At 33.1% G+C, this 18808-nt stretch overlaps 1 protein-coding gene across 1 annotated transcript in view; it reads right to left on the bottom strand.

Moving 5' to 3' along the window:
* rg (A kinase anchor protein rugose) overlaps positions 1–18808 on the bottom strand; it is a 334338-nt gene that overhangs the window by 211150 nt on the left and 104380 nt on the right. Inside the window, exon 8 of the mRNA XM_089088303.1 lies at positions 2293–2421. Coding sequence (XP_088944429.1) covers positions 2293–2421 — 129 coding nt within the window. The remainder of the gene's footprint in view (positions 1–2292; positions 2422–18808) is intronic.

Below are 18808 nucleotides of genomic sequence, written 5' to 3'. Positions count from 1 at the left end.
TAATCTATCAAGCATACAAATAGCACAAATCAGCATCAATAAATAAATGAAACTCAAAACGAACAGAAATAAAATAAATAACATAGTCAATCTCAAAAGGACCATAAATTAGTATGAGTAGGGTTCTAAACTCCTATGATTTTTAAAAGCAAAAATATAATTTGTACTTTACTGAAAAAAATTGAAATGAATTTACTGAAAAAAATGTGCATTCTCAGTTTAATATACATCCGCTGATATTTATTCCTTAAAATCTCAATTAATTTTCCATTTCTTAAAGTCACAAGAATGAAAACATTTAAAAGAATTTTTTCAGTAAAGTACAAATTATATTCTGGCTTTTAGAAAGCATAGGGGTTTAGAACCCTACTCATATTAACTGCTCGTTTTGAGTTTGACTCTGTTATTTATTTATATATGCACTATCCCTTTCAATTTCCAATCAAACGAGCCCTTTTTGAAGTTTCTACGACAACGCTTTCTATAAAAACCTATTCCCAATGGGCATAACTTGCAACCCTTGCCCAGAAGGCTGTGAGGGGGTTATCAACCTCAAAGATCTAATTTCTAGAACTTTCAACTACGTAGAAGAAAATGGATATCTCAAAATTTTGATTAGATGTGGTTAGGGATATGGTGGGCATGAGAGAGGGGGTTAGTTGCCTTCCAATCACTTTTGACTATAAAAAAAGGCACTAGCACTTTGAAATTTTCATTCGAATGAACCCTTTTTGAAGTTTTTACGACAACGCTTTCTATAAAAACCTTAAATGCCCCCAGGGCATAACTTACAAATCTTTGCCTAAGGTTTTTTTTTTTGGGGGGGGGGGGGAGTGTCCTCCTCAAAGACATAATTTAAAGATTTTTCAACTACGTAGAACAAAATAGCTATCTCAAAATTTTTATTGGATGTGTTTGGGGAAATGGTGGGCGTGGAAGAGGTGTTAGTTGCCTTCCAATCACTTTCGGCTATTAAATAGGACACAAGCTCTTCCAATTTACAATCGAGTGATCCCCTTTCGAAGTTTCTACGACAACTCTTTCGATACGAAGTGCCCTGGTCTAAAAGAAAAAAAAAAATAACACATTGCGCCAACATCGTTCTTTACTTAGGCAAGATGTGCTAGGTCGTTTTTTTTTTTGCACAGAGTTATGTCAGATAAAAACACATCAACGTTTACATTAGACTTAGCATCCTTTCCCTTAATATTCTTAGAAAAAATGTGCTAGCTCGTTTATTTTTTCAGAGTTATGTCAGATAAAAAGCACATCAATGGTTACATTGGACCTAACATCTTTTCCCTTAATATTCTTAGTAAAAATGTGCTAGGTCGTTTTTCATCACAGAGTTATATCAGATAATAAAAGCATATCAACGGTTACATTAGACCGAACATCTTTTCCCTTAATATTCTCAGGAACAATGTACTAGCTCGTTTTTTTGCACAGAGTTATGTCAGATAAAAACACATCAACGGTTACATTAAACCTAATATCTTTTCCCTGAATATTCTTAGGAAAAATGTGATAGCTTGTTTTTTTTTCAGAGTTATGTCAGATAAAAAGCACATCAATGGTTACATTAGACCTAACATCTTTTCCCTTAATATTCTTAGTAAAAATGTGCTAGCTCGTTTTTTTCACATAGTTGTCAGACAAAAACACATCAACGGTTACATTAAACCTAACATCTTTTCCCTGAATATTCTTAGGAAAATGTGCTAGCTCGTTTTTTTTTCAGAGTTATGTCAGATAAAAACACATCAACTGCTAAATTACACTTAACATCGTTTTCCTCCATATTATTAGGAAAAATGTGCTAGCTCGTTTTTTTTTTTTTTGCTCAGAGTTACGTCAGATAAACATCCATCAATGGTTACATTAGAACTAACATCTTTTCCCTTAATTTTCTTAGGAAAAATGTGCTAGCTGTTTTTTTTTTTTTTTTGCACAGAGTTATGTCAGATAAAAACACCAACGGTTAAATTAGACCTAACATCTTTTCCCTTAATATTCTTAGGAAAAATGTGATAGCTCTTTTTTTGCACAGTTACGTCAGATAAAAACACATCATCGGTTTCATTAGGCCTAACATAATCACCTGGTCTAACATTCCCTTAATATTCTTGGAGGAATCAACCTACGTTTTTGTTAGGTTATGATTTTCCCTTGATATATAGTGGATTCAATAAAAATGATACACATATTTTAGCTTTTAAAGAGTTGCAATTCTACTGAGTTTGACACAGATTAAATTACATTTAACTATTTAAAATATACACTAGGCCTTACCATTTTCTGGGAGAAAACTCAAATTTCACGCAATGTTGAAATCCCCTTCCTTTGATTTTCATACATGTAAGAACCAAACAAGATCCAACGAAATGAGCAGCATACCCAACACCCTTGGATGTCTTGAAGCTAAAAAAGAAAAAGAAAGAATAGCAGACATCTTCTAGGAATTGCCAAAATACTAATAAGACATTTAACTATCATCCATTGTTACGCAAGCATATAGTTAAATTAAATTTGCTGGGCAGTCCTAATGTCAAATGTATAGTAAAAATGTAAAACCATTGCTCCAAATAATATACAGGGTGCCCACAAAGTCTGGATACATACGAATTTTAAATATTTATTTGAATATTAAATAAAAAAACAAAAAGTTTTTTCAGCTGAAAGTAAGGAGCAACATTAAAACGATCAGAAATTATTCCATAATATGAAAAGGGTAGCCCCCTCCTAGTTTTTCAGTGCTTTTAAAAAAAAAGTTTCTAATTGTTCTGATTAAACGGCCCTTAGTCGTTCTTAGAGAATTGTGACGAAAATCAAGCTTTAGCGTAAAGTTCAAGGTATTGACGAGGGGGCAAACCCCCTCATGTAAGGAAGAATTTCTGTTCGCTTTAATGTTGTGTCTTATTTTCAGTTGAACATTTTTTTAATTTAATTTCCGATTTTTTTTTAAATAATGCCAGGAGGGGTTTAAATAACCCCTCCATGGAAAGTACCTCCCACATACAATACCCCTCCCTCCGCCATAAAAACTTACACCAGACAAATCCATTCTCACTGAATTTTCCCGGCAGAAAGTTTCTTGCGGACGATTCCGCCTGAAAAGTTATTCTTAGTATACTTTCATTTGAAAAATACCTTAATTTTTGCCGGAAATTCTCCTCCATGAGAAATTTCACCTGGAAATCCCCCCCCCCCCCACAGATAGATCCTCTAGACTCTAGACAATTCCAACCCGGTGAAACTTTTCCCCGGACAGGTACCCTTAACATTTCCACATGTAAAATTGCGTTGGCAAAGAAAATAAAGATAAATAATAAGAACTCCGTATAGGAATTCTGGCAAATTCCACCACTAAAAAATTCCCCCTGAAAAATTCAGCCCCCGCAAACTTCTCTCACTACTCAAGAGTACCAACTCAATTCTTTTTTCTTTAGACAGAGCCATCATTCGATATGGGAATAAAAAATAGCATCAATAAATAAAACAAATAAATAAAATATACAAATTTGTATGTATCCAGACATTGTGGACACCCTGTATACACGAAATTATGTCAACTAAAAAAATGGAAGGAAACTCCATTTCAAAGAGCGAACTTGAAGCTTAGAACGGGTACAAATTAGATTATAAGATAATGCCAAACATAAAACAAACAAAAATTTCTGTGAATAAAGAAATAAAACCCAGTACGAAGAAACGTTACGAGGAAGAATTAGGGCAAATTTAGAAATAAGCATAAATTACCACAAACAAGTATGGTGTCGTCCCTCCGTCTTCTGACTTCCCAAAGGATTAGAGCGTCCCTTGCGTTATGCTACGTTTTCAGCAGATAGCTTAAACTGAAAATCTTCTTATGGATTTCAAGAGAAGATTCTAATAAAAACAAGCGCCTTTTTAAATCATAACACCTAATAATTGGCATAATTTTTCCTAGAAAACCTGAATGAGTGAATGAATGAACGAATCTGTTTACTAAACTCCGCATAACACAATTTAGTAACAAAGTGATACGTCCGAAACACATAGCTGATCTTATAATTATTGTGTAACAAACATAACAATGGTCGTTTTGAAACGCGTTGATTTTCCATGACAACTAACAGGGAATTTACGATGAAGAATGAAGCCTATATTAGAATAGAAGTTACCAGAATAGAATTGTCTAGATTCTAGACAATTCCAACCCAGTGAAATTTTTTACCCGGAAAGTTACCCTTAACATTTCCACATGTAAAATTGCGTTGGCAAAAAAATAAGAGAAATAATAAGAACTTCGTATAGGAATTATGGCAAATTCCACCACTGCAAAATTCCCCCTGGAAAATTCAACCCCCGCAGACTTCCCTCACTACTCAAGAGCACCAACTCAAATAAAGAAACAGAGCCCAGTACGAAGAAACATTACGAGGAAGAATTAGGTTAAATTTAAAATGAGCATAAATTACCACAAACAAGTATGGTGTCGTACCTCCGTCTTCTGACTTCCCAAAGGATTAGAGCTATACTACGTATTAAGCAGATAGCTTAAACTGAAAATCTATTTAGCCACTGATTTCTTATGGATTTCAAGAGAAGAAGATTCTAATAAATACACGTCTCTTCTTAAATCTTAACACCTAAAATTGGCACAATTTTTCCTAGAAAACCTGAATGAGTGAATGAATGAACGAATCTGTTTACTAAACTCCATATAACACAACATAGTAACAAAGTAATACGTCCCAAACACATAGCTGATCTTATAATTATTGTGTAACAAACACAACAATGGTCGTTTTGAAACGCGTTGATTTTTCATGACAACTAACAGGGAATTTAGATGAAGAATGAAGCCTATATTAGAATAGAAGTTACCGATAAATATGGTACTATGGTACTAACACTGCTTGCCAACCCCCCCCCCCCTCCATGCTTTACCTACAAAAGCGCAGTGACCTATTGAATGAAATTGGATATGATTTGTTGGACATAATTAATGAATAATGAACTTGATATTGAATGAAATCGGATAGAATTTTTTGGATATTTGAACTGATGAACCGATCATGAGGTGATTCATAAGCTCACGTTGACCTAACTATTCAAAGTTATGGGTATTTTTTTGTCTTTTTGATAATAAATTTCAATGGTTCAGTTCGAAAAGGATGCTGTTGTTCTAGCAAAATACAGAAGTTATCCACCATGGCCATGCCGAGTGTTGGACATAATTAAGGCCAAGAACAATAAAATATCTTACGTTATATTTTGTTACGGAAGCCATGAAATCGTGACAACAACAGCCTCACAGTTTTCGAACTTTGTTAGCATTTCAAAGGAGGCTAAGAAGAAAAATGAATTAGGCGTTGCGAACGCTTTTGCGGACTTAGCTGATTTTCCTCATAAGCATCTTGAGATTACTGGTTCGAGTTTACCAAATACATCGGTGAATTCAGTAAACTCTGTTTTATCGGACTTGGACAAACTTAAATCCAGTATCCGGAATGATATTGAAAAAGAAGTTTGCAAAAAAGTTGGAATGTCAAATAGTGTGGATATGGTTAACTCTATCGTTTCTCAGATTCACGACTCTATACTCGTTCAGTATTCGGCTAAGTTTGATGAGATTGAAAACAAACTGCGGGCTCTTCAAAACGCAAACCTAGCCCTGGAAAATAGGGTTGAACAGCTTGAAGCACGTCTTGATGATATAGAGCAGGAAAAACGACTGAATCAGCTCGTATTTCATGGTGTTGACCACAGTGGGGGTCTTCCCATCTCTGAGCGTGTACTGAATGGGATTACAGATAAAATGCAAATTTCTGATTTTTCTTCTACCGCAATAGTTTCTGTATTTAAATTTCGAGCAATTTATGCTGATTCGGACACCATTGCTAATCCAAAAAAGGGTCCTTTGCTTTTGCTGGCAGCTTTCAAATTTGCTGAAATTGCAAGAAAAGTGTTTGTATGTAAGTCAAAGCTTGCTCGGTCAGGAATTTTTGTCACCGAGTACCTAACATCAAAAAAGAAACAGATTCTTGACTTGGCTAAGAGTAAGCTTGGAAACTGAAATATTTGGTCGAATAACGGGACAATTTTTGGAAAAAACTCAGTGGGAGAGATCCGTAAAATTCGAGCTATGGCTGAAGTGGTTCGTCTGCCGAATCTGACCATATAATTTTGTGTTGTTGAATTACTTGTATGCTTGTTTTCCCTTTTTTATTTTATAGGCAAATTTTCCGTTCCTTTCGTTTTTTTTTCTTTCTTTTCTCTTCTTCTTTCTGCCTATCAGTATGTTTTTTTGTCGTAAAGGTAATCACCCTCTTCAATGAGTGCGAATATATATTATGACCCTTTGAATGAATTCGAAAAAAACCGGTTTATTCTTGGAAGCCAAGCTCGTGACACACTTGCGGGGGATGATGAATGCATAGATAATTTTTCGTTGAATTGTCACCCTAGTAATTATGTGAATCCAAATAATCTTTATGAGTATTCAAATCCTGCGAGTGCAGAAAGAGCGATCGTTTTCTGGAATTGTCAAGGTCTAAGAACAGCATATTCTTCTTTATGTGAGATTTTAAGTTCGCTAGATAAGAAACCGTGCATTGTAGGCCTTTGTGAGACATTTGTTTCTAGCAAGTTACTGCCATGGGATTTTGCTTTCCCAGGATATATTTGCGAGCGAAGAGAACGGACAACCATGGAGCGGGACGGTCTAGGCCTTTTGATTAATGAAGGTACCCAATATTGGGTTAGGGATGACCTTTCCCTGTGACTTGAAGGTAGGATTGAAACACTTTTCATTGAAATAAAAAGTGAAGGGGAAAGGAACTTGATTTTGGGATTAATTTACAAAAATCTGTCATGTGATATTAGTTTTTTTCTTGATGAATTTGAACCATTGTTAGATAAAATTAATAATGAAAATAAAAACAAATTTATGATGGGAGATTTTGATATAGATTTACTATAAAAAAAGCGAATAGCTTAGATTTTGTTAATATGATGGTGTCACATGATAGTTTTCCTCTTGTGACTATTCCAACTCGGATTTTGCATCTCTCGGCATCTTTAATTGATAATTTTTTCTTTATTGGTGGATTGCTTGAAAGATCCCAAGCAGATGTGATCGTGTCCGACGGCTCGGATCACCTTCTTTTAATAAGTAAAATAAAGCTAAATCAGTCAAAGGAAAATAAACGAAATGAAAGGGCGTCGTTTTACCGTGAAATGAATAATAAAAACCTAAAGAGTTTTGCAAATATGATGGATGAAACAAATTTCTCGCGTGTAATAAAGAAAAAGTGTCCAAATACTGCATATGACCTATTCAGTGAGATAGTGACGAATGTAATGAATGAAACATATCCCTTGCAAAGAATAAACCCTAATAGAAATTTTCCTAACAAGCCATGGATAACAAAAGCTATTCTAGTTTCAATAAAGCAGAAAAAACAAACTTTACGTGAATTATTTAAAGGATCATTCAGATTATAGTTTTATAAAAATCAAGAGATTTCGCAATATTTTAAATGCAGTAAAACAGAATGCTCAGAAACTTTATTTCCAAAATGAATTTCATGAAAATCAAGGGGATATCAAAAATACATGAAAAACAATAAATAAACTTTTGGGTAAATTTCAGAGTAAGGAGGAGGTGAGAGTCATGGAGACAACAGGAGGTCGTCTTACTGATTCTCAAGACATATTTGAATTTCTGTTTGGTTATTTTGCAAATGAAGGAAAAAGACTTTGCGATCAAGCGCGGGCTAAACTACACACATCTGCGAGTTTTGGATCTGTCATTAAAAGACAGCCTGTAAGTCAGAATTCCTTTGAGTTTGCAAGGTATTCGGAACGGGAAGTGGCACGATTCTTGGGTACGATGAAGTCAAGCTCTAGCGGGATGGATGAGTTTTCCCTGAAACTCATAAAGGCCGCAAAAACGAGTGTCTTACCTGTGTTGACGCACCTCATCAACCTTTCTTTAGATCTTGGAGTCTTCCCGGAAGTACTAAAGATTGCAAGAGTGATTCCTCTTCATAAAGGAGGGAAAAAAGATAACCCATCGAATCAAAGACCTATATCTATTCTCCCATTTTTCTCTAAGTTGTATGAGAAAGTGACACATGCCCAGTTAAGTTATTATATTGAAAAGAATAAAATTCTAATGGAAAATCAATTTGGGTTCAGAAAAGGGCTATCTACGGATATAGCAGTTCTGAAATTGGTTGATTGGATTAGTGATGGATTTGAAGCTGGTCTCATACCTGCAGCTGTGTTTTTGGATATGAAAAAAGCGTTCGATACGGTGGACCACTCAGAGCTTATTCAAGCTCTTGACTCGATTGGGGTGAAGGGATCAAGTCTGGAGTGGTTTTCATCGTATCTACACAATCGGTATCAGATAGTTCAGAATGGGTCATCTTTATCTTCAAAAAAGAAAGTAGAGTGTGGGGTCCCACAGGGGTCAATCTTGGGACCTCTACTTTTCATTATTTTCACTGATCGAGTGAAACATTACCTGTCAGAGGCTGGTGGCATCCTGTTTGCAGATGACACTTTTCTCTTTCTGGCAGCGCCTTCACTTGATCTTTTATGTAATTAAATTCATAATGCAGTTTCTGAATTTCTAACTTTTTCTCAGCAAAATATGTTAACCCTAAACTTTTCTAAAACCTTTTTCATGATATTTTCTAGACTTTCTTCTAGTGCTGGAAATGACTATATCACGGTTCAAGAAAATGTGATAAAGAGAGTAGCAACAACGAAGTATTTGGGGTTTTTAATTGATGAAAACCTGTCGTGGAAAAATCATTCAAGTGCAATAGCTGAAAAATTAAGCAGAGGCTTTGGGGTGATGCGAAGAATTAAAAATCTAGTCCCAAAAAGATCCTGAAAATGATTTATTTTTCTATATTTTTCCCATATATTAGCTACGGATGCTCTATATGGGCAAGTAATTTTGTTACATGTTTCAAAAGAGTACAAAAACTTCAGAATAGAGCTGTAAAATTATTATCTGAATTTGATGATTCTGATGAGGTTCCTGCTTATGAGCATTTTAAAAAGAATAAGTTTTAGCTACGGATGCCCATATATTAGCTACGGATGCTCTATATGGGCAAGTAATTTTGTTACATGTTTTAAAAGAGTACAAAAACTTCAGAATAGAGCTGTAAAATTATTATCTGAATTTGATGATTCTGATGAGGTTCCTGCTTATGAGCATTTTAAAAAGAATAAGTTAATGGATGTATCCCAAATTCGAGATTACCAAGTCGCGATTTTCTCTTATAAATATTTTAATAATATTCTAACCCCTGCTTTTGAAAATATTTTTACTTTTAATATAGACCTACATGATCATAATACAAGAAAAGCTGATGACTTAACTCATGAGTTTAGGAGCACCACTCGGGCATCTTTTGTGATTCGCCATTATGGTCCCCATGTTTGGAATATATTGCCCGATTGTGTGAAAAATGCGCCTAGTCTTCCGGCTTTCAAGTCACGGGCAAAGAAGTTTATTTTATCTCGTGAGTGAATTTGGTGTTATGCCCACTCCAGGTTGTCATTCTATTTAAGGTATTTCCCCGATTTAGTTTGTTTTTTTCTTTTTTTCTTTTTTTTTTCTATCTACTTCTTGTCTTTTCTTCTTTCTCTCTTTTTTCCTTTATTCCTTCTTCAGATAATTTTCTTGTGTGTTGAGTAGCAAGGTATGAATGTTATTTTAATTAGCTGAGAGTGATAACCTCGCTTGCCCTTTCAAGCTTATTGTCTTTCTTGGCAGGCGAAAGGCGAATAGTGTTTGTTTTCTTTTTTTAATAAATGTATATCTCATCTCATCATTAACAAGCAGCCCACTTTCGCCAATATTTTCTTTCTTTTTTAAACATTCCTTAAAAAAGAAACTGAAAAAGTGTTTTAATTTGAGCTATCTATTTATTTAGATACGTAATAAAAGAAGGAAATTCATTTAGTTAAATGCATACTAACACTTCCCTCCAAATTGGGTCTTGGAATTTTAGATGTGTCGACGAGATGTAAATCTTAACTATGTTTACGAAATAAGGGCAGTGATTAGAATATCAAAAACCTAGTAGAAAAGAACAAAGAAAGATCTCTGAGCCAAAATCAAACCAACACTATCCTTACCTTGATTGAACCTGTGTTAATGTGAACCAATCAACTCAGAATGCTTTGGGAGCTAATTAGCTTTCATGTTGCTCTTCTTACTTAATTAAAGATCCTGTTCAGGTTTCACCTTTAGCGCTCATCTGCGAAATAATTTCTAGCTCGACAGACAAATAGGAACTGAGCTTAATAGGTTTCATATATCTTTTCTTCGCTTTGTTTCAAATAGTTTTATAAACAAGAGGATGTATTATTTTAAAAGAAACATAAATCAATAACAACAAGGACTTGTACATTTTCAAAAATACACGAGACAAGATGACCAATAACCAAAATAATATTCGAATATGGGTAACGTCAAATTATTGTAAAACTTGAATCTACTTAGAGATCTCCTTTAAACATTTTTGGTAAGAAAGATGAATTACAAAGAACGTCTGAGATGGTTAAGACATGCCCTAAAGATGCAAAAGGACAGGAACGCTAGAAAAGTGCAACTAAATAACCCACAAGAGGAGATGAGTAAAGAAAGGCAAGACATTTTAGATTTGATGCTTGAATAATGGCAGTAGAACCCTATCAGGAGGTCCGAACACTCACCCCTGCTGCCATCTACAATTTAGTTTAATGCTGACGGGACATAATTTATTCAAGGATTATCGATCGAGTCTAATGGGGGTAAAGGTCAATCGATCTGTTGTTGTTGTTTGGCCACGTGAAATGGCATGAGGGGTGATTTACATAATCGCTCAGGGAATTATTGATTTATGACACTGTGGGGTGATTTACATAATCGCTAGGGGAAATTATTGATTCACGATGGGGGAATTATGAAACAAACATGGCTTCATTATTGTTTGGCTAACCTAACCTGTGAACTTGATTTACATAATCGGCGGGGAAATTATTGATTAACGAAGAGGGAATTAAGAAACATTTAGTCTTCTTTTATGTGTGATTTACATAATCGCTAGGGGAAATTATTGATTCACGATGGGGGAATTATGAAACAAACATGACTTCATTATTGTTTGGCTAACCTAACCTGTGAACTTGATTTACATAATCGGCGGGGAAATTGTTGATTCACGAAGAGGGAATTAAGAAACATTAAGGCTTCTTTAATCTTAGGTCTGAGGGATAAACGTTCTTTAGGACAAAGAGAAAAATTAATATTCTATTTTTAAATAGGGCTTCATTGATCTTTAGTGTCAGGAATCATAAATAACATCACTTGTTATCTTGGAATTATGCGGGAGTCTAAAGAGATAGAAATTCTATTTTTAAATACGGCTTCACGGAGCTTTAAGTCTGAGAGGTAAATTGATATTCTAACGAAACCATAATAGTTTAGCTAGGAACATTTATGAGATGAAGAGATTAACGTAGGAAAGGGTTTCCTAGAAATTTGATATGTGAAAGCATAGAAATGCCAAAAAACAAAAGGAACACACAGAAATTACTTTTAGGGGATTATTTTGGCGAAACCGTTTTAGACAGGTTATGGAATTATTTCGGCGAAACCGTTAGAGACGTTTTAAAAGATGATTTTAGAAAGGGTTTTAGAAAAGGTTTTGAGTGTGGTCGTTATAGAAAACAAGTTCTATTTGAACAGTGTCGTGAGGTCCTCTACCCAACCCCAAAGGGCCCCCGATCACCCTACCCCGATCCAAAGGGTTCCAATCCCCATACCCCAATCCAGAAGGAACCCCCGGTCCCCAAAGGTTCCCAGGGCTCCCACCGGCCCCCAGACCCTCAAAGGCCCACCCCGGGCCCCCCAAAGGCAGATCGAGCTCCCAAAAGACCACCGGGGTCCCAAAGGCCTTCACCCGGTCTCCAAATGTCCACCAGGCTCTCAACCGGCCCCCAGGACCCCCAAAGGCCCTCCACCGGCACCCAAAGGTCCACCCAGGCTCCCAAAGGGCCCCCACCATCCCTCTCCTCCCCACTCCTCACCGTCACCTCCCCCTCCCCTCAACACCCCTCCCCCAACCCCCTCCGACTCCCCTCCTCCCCCTCTCCTCCCCTCCTCCTCCCCTCCCCCTCCCCTCCTCCCCCCATTTTTTAATATTTTTTGTGCATTGAGACACAGAAGGGACACCCTCCCCCAAGGGTCCCCAAAACACCCTCCCCGGGCCCCCAAAAGAGTCCCCTCTCCATTTTTTTTAATACTTTTTTATGGCTTTATTATATCTTCTGAACAAGTTCCATTCATAATGTCATTCCTAAACCCATTTTCCAACCTCAAAGAGTCCCCTCCCCAATTTGTAAATACTTTCTTGAATTTTTTAACATGGTATTTTTTAACTTTTTACGTTCCGACCTTTCTCAAAGAGTCAAATTTAAAGTTCTATTCCAAATATTTTCCCGGAACAAGAAAAGTCCCAAGACATAAAAAATTTAAAGTTCATTTCTAAATTTTTCCGTAGAAGATAGGAAAAGTTATACTACGATTGTGATTATTTTCTATGAAGATAAAAAATTTCACTTTAATTCTAAATTTTCTTAAATTCAGTTCTGACCATTCTCAAAGAGATGAAAAAATTTAAAGTTCTGTTCCAAATATTTCCCCGGAAGAAGAAAAGTTCAACTTCGATTCCGAATTTTCTCAATGAAAATGAAATAAGTTATTGATCAATTCTATTTTCCCAAAATAATATAAAATTTTCAACTTCAATTCAGATTTTTCTAAAAGAGATGAAAAAATTTAAAATATTGTTCCAAATTTTTCTTAGAAGATAGAAAAGATCAAGTTATAATCTGTATTTTACCAAAGAACACAATTAAATTCTAATTTCTCCATAGAAAATAAAAAGCTTAAACTTCAGTTTTAATTTTACCAAGACATAAAAAATTTAAAGTTCAGTTCTAAATTTTTCCTTAGAAGATAGGAATAGTTATACTTTGATTGTGATTATTTTCTATGAAGATAAAAAGTTTCATTTTAATTATAAATTTTATTAAATTCATTTCCTACATTTATAAAATATATTAAAAAATTTAAATTTCTGTTAAATATATTTTCTCTGAATAATAAAAGTTCAACTTCGATTCTGAATTTTCTCATTGAAAATGAAATAAGTTTTTGATCAAGTCTATTTCTCCAAAATAATATAAAAATTTTTCACTTCAGTTCAGATTTTTCTCAAAGAGATGAAAAACTTAAAATACTATTCCAAATTTTTCATAGAAGATAGAAAAGTTCAAGTTCTGTTCTGAATTTTACCAACAAACACAATTCAGTTCTAATTTCTACAGAGAAAATAAAAAGCATAAAAAATTTAAAGTTCTGTTCTAAATTTTTCTTTAGAAGATAGGAAAAGTTATATTATGATAGTGATTATTTTCCATGAAGATAAGGTTTCACTTTAATTCTAAATTTTCTTAAATTCAGTTCCGACTTTTCACATAGAGATGAAAAAAATTTAAAGTTCTGTTCCAAATTTTTCATAGAATATTGGAAAAGTTATACTTTGATCTTGAATAATCAAGTTCTCTTCTGAATTTTATCAAAGAATACACTTCAATTCTAATTTCTCAAGAGAAAACAAAACTCTTCCACTTCACTTCATTATTTCACAAAGAAATAAAGAAATTTAAAGTTCAATTCTAATTTTTCGGTGGAAGATGGAAAAAGTAATATCATACTTGTGAATATTTTCACGGAAGATAAAAAGTTCTAGATCAATTTTAAATTTTCACAACGAAGTCAAGGAAAGTTCAAGTTCTCTTCTGAATTTTCTCAATGAAAAAGAAATTAGTCATTGATCATTTCTATTTTTTTCCAAATAATATAAAAATTTTCCACTTTAGTTCAGATCTGTCTCGAAGAGATGAAAAATTTAAATACTGTTCCAAATTTTTCACAGAAGATAAAAAAGTTCAAGTTCTCTTCGGAATTTTAGCAAAGAACACACTTCAATTCTAATTTCTCCAGAGAAAATAAAAATCTTCCACTTCAGTTCTTTATTTCACAAAGACATAAAGAAATTTAAAGTTCAATTCTAATTTTTCGGTGGAAGATAAAAAAGTAATAGCATACTTGTGAATATTTTCCTGGAAGATAAAAAGTTCTAGTTCAATTTTAAATTTTCTCAACGAAGTGAAGAAAAGTTCAAGTTCCCTTCTGAACTTTACCAAAGAACACACTTCAATTCTAATTTCTCCAGAAAAAATACAAATCTTCCACTTCAGTTCTTTATTTCACAAAGACATAAAGAAATTTAAAGTTCAATTCTAATTTTTCGGTGGAAGATAAAAAAAGTAATATCATACTTGTGAATATTTTCACGGAAGATAAAAGTTTCACTTTATTTATAATTTTTCTTAAATTTGGTTCTGATTTTTCTGAAAGAAATAAAAAATTTAAAGTTCTGTTCCAAATTTTTCATAGAAGATAGAAAAAGTTATACATTGATTGTGAATATTCAACATGAAGATAAGGAACTCCACTTTAATTCAGAGTTTTCTCGATGAAGTGCAAAATGTTCAAGTTCTCCTATCTATGGCTAAGTTTGCTAAAGACAAGCTATTTTCTGGTGAAAACACACAAAATCAGAAAAAATGATCAATATTCCTCTAGTACCTACGCAATTAGACTAAAAATGACGATATTTATGCAGAGTTTCAACTAGCTATGTCTAAGTTTGCTAAAGACAAGCTATTTTCTTGAGAAAACACACAAAATCACAAAAAATGTTCAATGTTCCTTTAGTACCTACACAATTAGACTAAAAATGAAGATATTTATGCAGAGTTTCAACTAGCTATGGCTAAGTTTGCTAAAGACAAGCTATTTTCTTGTGAAAACCCACAAACTAAGAAAAATGTTCAATGTCCCATTAGTACCTACACAATTAGACTAAAAATGAAGATATTTATGCAGAGTTTCAACTAGCTATGGCTAAGTTTGCTAAAGACAAGCTATTTTCTTGCTAAAACCCACAAACTCAAAAAAATGTTCAATATTGCTTTAGTACCTACGCAATTACGATTAAATGAAGATATTTATAAAGAGTTTCAACTAGCTATGGCTAAGTTTGCTAAAGACAATCTATTTTCTTACAAAAACACACAAAATCAGAAGTAAAATGTTCAATGTTCCTCTAGTACCTACACAATTAGACTAAAAATTAAGATATTTATGCAGAGTTTCAACTAGCTATGGCTAAGTTTACTAAAGACAAGCTATTTTCTTGCGAAAACACACAAAATCAGAAAAAATGTTCAATGTTGCTCTAGTACCTACACAATTAGACTAAAAATGAAGATATTTATGCAGAGTTTCAACTAGCTATGGCTAAGTTTACTAAAGACAAGCTATTTTCTTGCGAAATCACACACAATCAGAAAAAATGTTAAATATTCCTCTACTACCTACACAATAAGACTAAAAATGAAGATATTTATGCACAGTTTCAACTAACTATGGCTAAGTTTGCTAAAGACAAGCTATTTTCTTACGAAAACACAAACAAAATCAGAAGTAAAATGTTCAATGTTCCTTTAGTACCTACGCAATTAGGCTAAAAATGAAGATATTTATGCAGAGTTTCAACTAGCTATGGCTAAGTTTGCTAAAGACAAGCTATTTTCTTGCAAAAACACAAACAAAATCAGAAGTAAAATGTTCAATGTTCCTTTAGTACCTACGCAATTAGGCTTAAATGAAGATATTTATGCAGAGTTTCAACTATCTATGGCTAAGTTTGCTAAAGACAAGCCATTTTCGTGCGAAAAACACACAAAATCATATAAAATGTTCAATGTTCCTATAGCACCTACGCAATTAGTCTTAAATGAGGATATTTATGAAGAGTTTCAACTATCTATGGCTAAGTTTGCTAAAGACAAGCTATTTTCTTCCTAAAACACACAAAATCAGAAGTAAGATGTTCAATTTTACTCTAGTACCTACACAATTAGACTAAAAATGAAGATATTTATGCAGAGTTTCAACTAGCTATGGCTAAGTTTAATAAAGACAAGCTATTTTCTTGCGAAAACACACAAAATCACAAAAAATGTTCAATGTTCCTCTAGTAACGACGAAATTAGACATAAAATGAATATATTTATGCACAGTTTCAACTAGCTATGACTAAGTTTGCTAAAGACAAGCTATTTTCTTGCAAAAACACAAACAAAATCAGAAAAAATGTTCAATTTTCATTTAGTACCTACGCAATTAGACTAAAAATTAAGTTATTTATGGAGAGTTTCAACTAGCTATGGCTAAGTTTTCTAAAGACAAGCTATTTTCTAACTAAAACACACAAAATCATAAAAAAATATTCAATGTTCCTCTAGTACCTACACAATTAGGCTGAAATGAAGATATTTATGCAGAGTTTCAACTATCTATGGCTAAGTTTGCTAAAGACAAGCTATTTTCTTGCGAAAACACACAAAATCAGAAAAAATGTTCAATGTTCCTTTAGTACCTACGCAATTAGGATAAAAATGAAGATATTTATCCTAATTGCGTAGGTACTAAAGGAACATTGAACATTTTTTCTGATTTTGTTTGTGTTTTCGCAAGAAAATAGCTTGTCTTTAGCAAACTTAGCCATAGTTAGTTGAAACTCTGCATAAATATCTTCATTTAATACTAATATCTTAGGTACTAAAGCAAAATAGAACATAAATTAAGATTTTGTGTGTTTTCGTTAGAAAATAGCTTGTCTTTAGAAAACTTAGCCATAGATAGTTGAAACTCTGCATAAATATCTTCATTTAAGTCTAATTGCGTAGGTACTAAATGAACATTTAATATTTTTTATGATTTTGTTTGTGTTTTAGCAAGAAAATAGATTTTATTTAGCAAACTTAGCCATAGCTAGTTGAAACTGTGCATAAATATCTTCATTTTTAGCCTAATTGCATAGGTACTAAAGGAACATTGAACATTTTTTCTGATTTTGTATGTTTTCGCAAGAAAATAGCTTGTCCTTAGCAAACTTAGCCATAGTTAGTTGAAACTCTGCATAAATATCTTAATTTTTAGTCTAATTGAGTAGGTACTAAATGAACATTGAACATTTTTTATTATTTTGTTTGTGTTTTCGAAAGAAAATAGATTGTATTTAGCAAACTTAGCCATATATAGATTAAACTATGAAAAAATATATTAATTTAATACTAATTTAGTATTTAATCAATTAACATTTAAAAATTTTTCTGTTTTTGTGTGTTTTCGCAAGTAAATAGCTTGTCTTTAGCAAACTTAGCCATAGATAGTTGAAACTCTTCATAAATATATTAATTTAATCATTAGTTCTTAGGTAAATAATTTAATTTTCGATATAATTCTTTTGTGTTTTGTTTTAGAAAGAAATAATATTGTCGTTAGAAAAATTAGACATAGCTAGTTGAAACTCTGCTTAAATCTCTTCATTTCATCCTAATTGCGTAGGTACTAGAGGAACATTGAACATTTTTTTCTGATTTTGTGTGTTTTCGTGAGAAAATAGCTTGTCTTTAGCAAACTTAGCCATAGCTAGTTGAAACTCTGCATAAATACCTTAATTTTTAGTCTAAGTGCGTAGGTACTAAGGGAACATTGATCATTTTTCTGATTTTGTTTGTGTTTTCGCAAGAAAATATCTTGTCTTTAGCAAACTTAGTCATAGCTAGTTGAAACTCTTCTTAAATATCTTCATTTTTAGTCTAATTGCGTAGTTACTAAAGTAACATTGAACATTTTTTCTGATTTTGTGTGTTTTCGCAAGAAAATAGCTTGTCTTTAGTAAACTTAGCCATAGCTAGTTGAAACTCTGCATAAATATCTTCATTTTTAGTCTAATTGCGTAGGTACTAAAGGAATATTGAACATTTTACTTCTGATTTTGTGTGTTTTTGTAAGAAAATAGCTTGTCTTTAGCAAACTTAGCCATAGATAGTTGAAACTCTGCATAAATATCTTCATTTAAGCCTAATTGCGTAGGTGCTAGAGGAACATTGAACATTTTTTCTGATTTTGTGTGTTTTTCGCACGAAAATGGCTTGTCTTTAGCAAACTTAGCCATAGATAGTTGAAACTCTGCATAAATATCTTCATTTAAGCCTAATTGCGTAGGTACTAAAGGAACATTGAACATTTTACTACTGATTTTGTGTGTTTTTTGCAAGAAAATGGATTGTCTTTAGCAAACTTAGCCATAGATAGTTGAAACTCTGCATAAATATCTTCATTTCAGCCTAATTGCGTAGGTACTAAAGGAACATTTAACATTTTTTTCTGATTTTGTGTGTTTTCGCAAGAAAATAGCTTGTCTTTAGAAAACTTAGCCATAGATAGTTGAAACTCTGCATAAATACCTTCATTTTTAGTCTAATTGCGTAGGTACTAAAGGAACATTGAACATTTTTTTCTGATTTTGTGTGTTTTCGTGAGAAAATAGCTTGTCTTTAGCAAACTTAATCATAGCTAGTTGAAACTCTGCATAAATACATTCATTTTTAGTCTAATTGTGTAGGTACTAAAGGAACATTGAACATTTCTTCTGATTTTGTTTGTTTTCGCAAGAAAATAGCTTGTCTTTAGTAAACTTAGACATAGATATTTTAAACTCTGCATAAATATATTCATTTTTAGCCTATTTGTGTATGTACTAGATGAACATTGAAAATTTTACTTCTGATATTGTGTGTTTTTGCAAGAAAATAGATTGTCTTT

The sequence above is a fragment of the Artemia sp. Qi Xiang Cuo genome, chromosome 4 (genome assembly GCF_049724085.1).
Source record: "Artemia sp. Qi Xiang Cuo chromosome 4, ASM4972408v1, whole genome shotgun sequence".
Taxonomy (NCBI): domain Eukaryota; kingdom Metazoa; phylum Arthropoda; class Branchiopoda; order Anostraca; family Artemiidae; genus Artemia; species Artemia sp. Qi Xiang Cuo.
The sequence above is the reverse complement of the archived record's forward strand: the minus strand, read 5'-3'. Positions and strand labels throughout refer to the sequence as shown.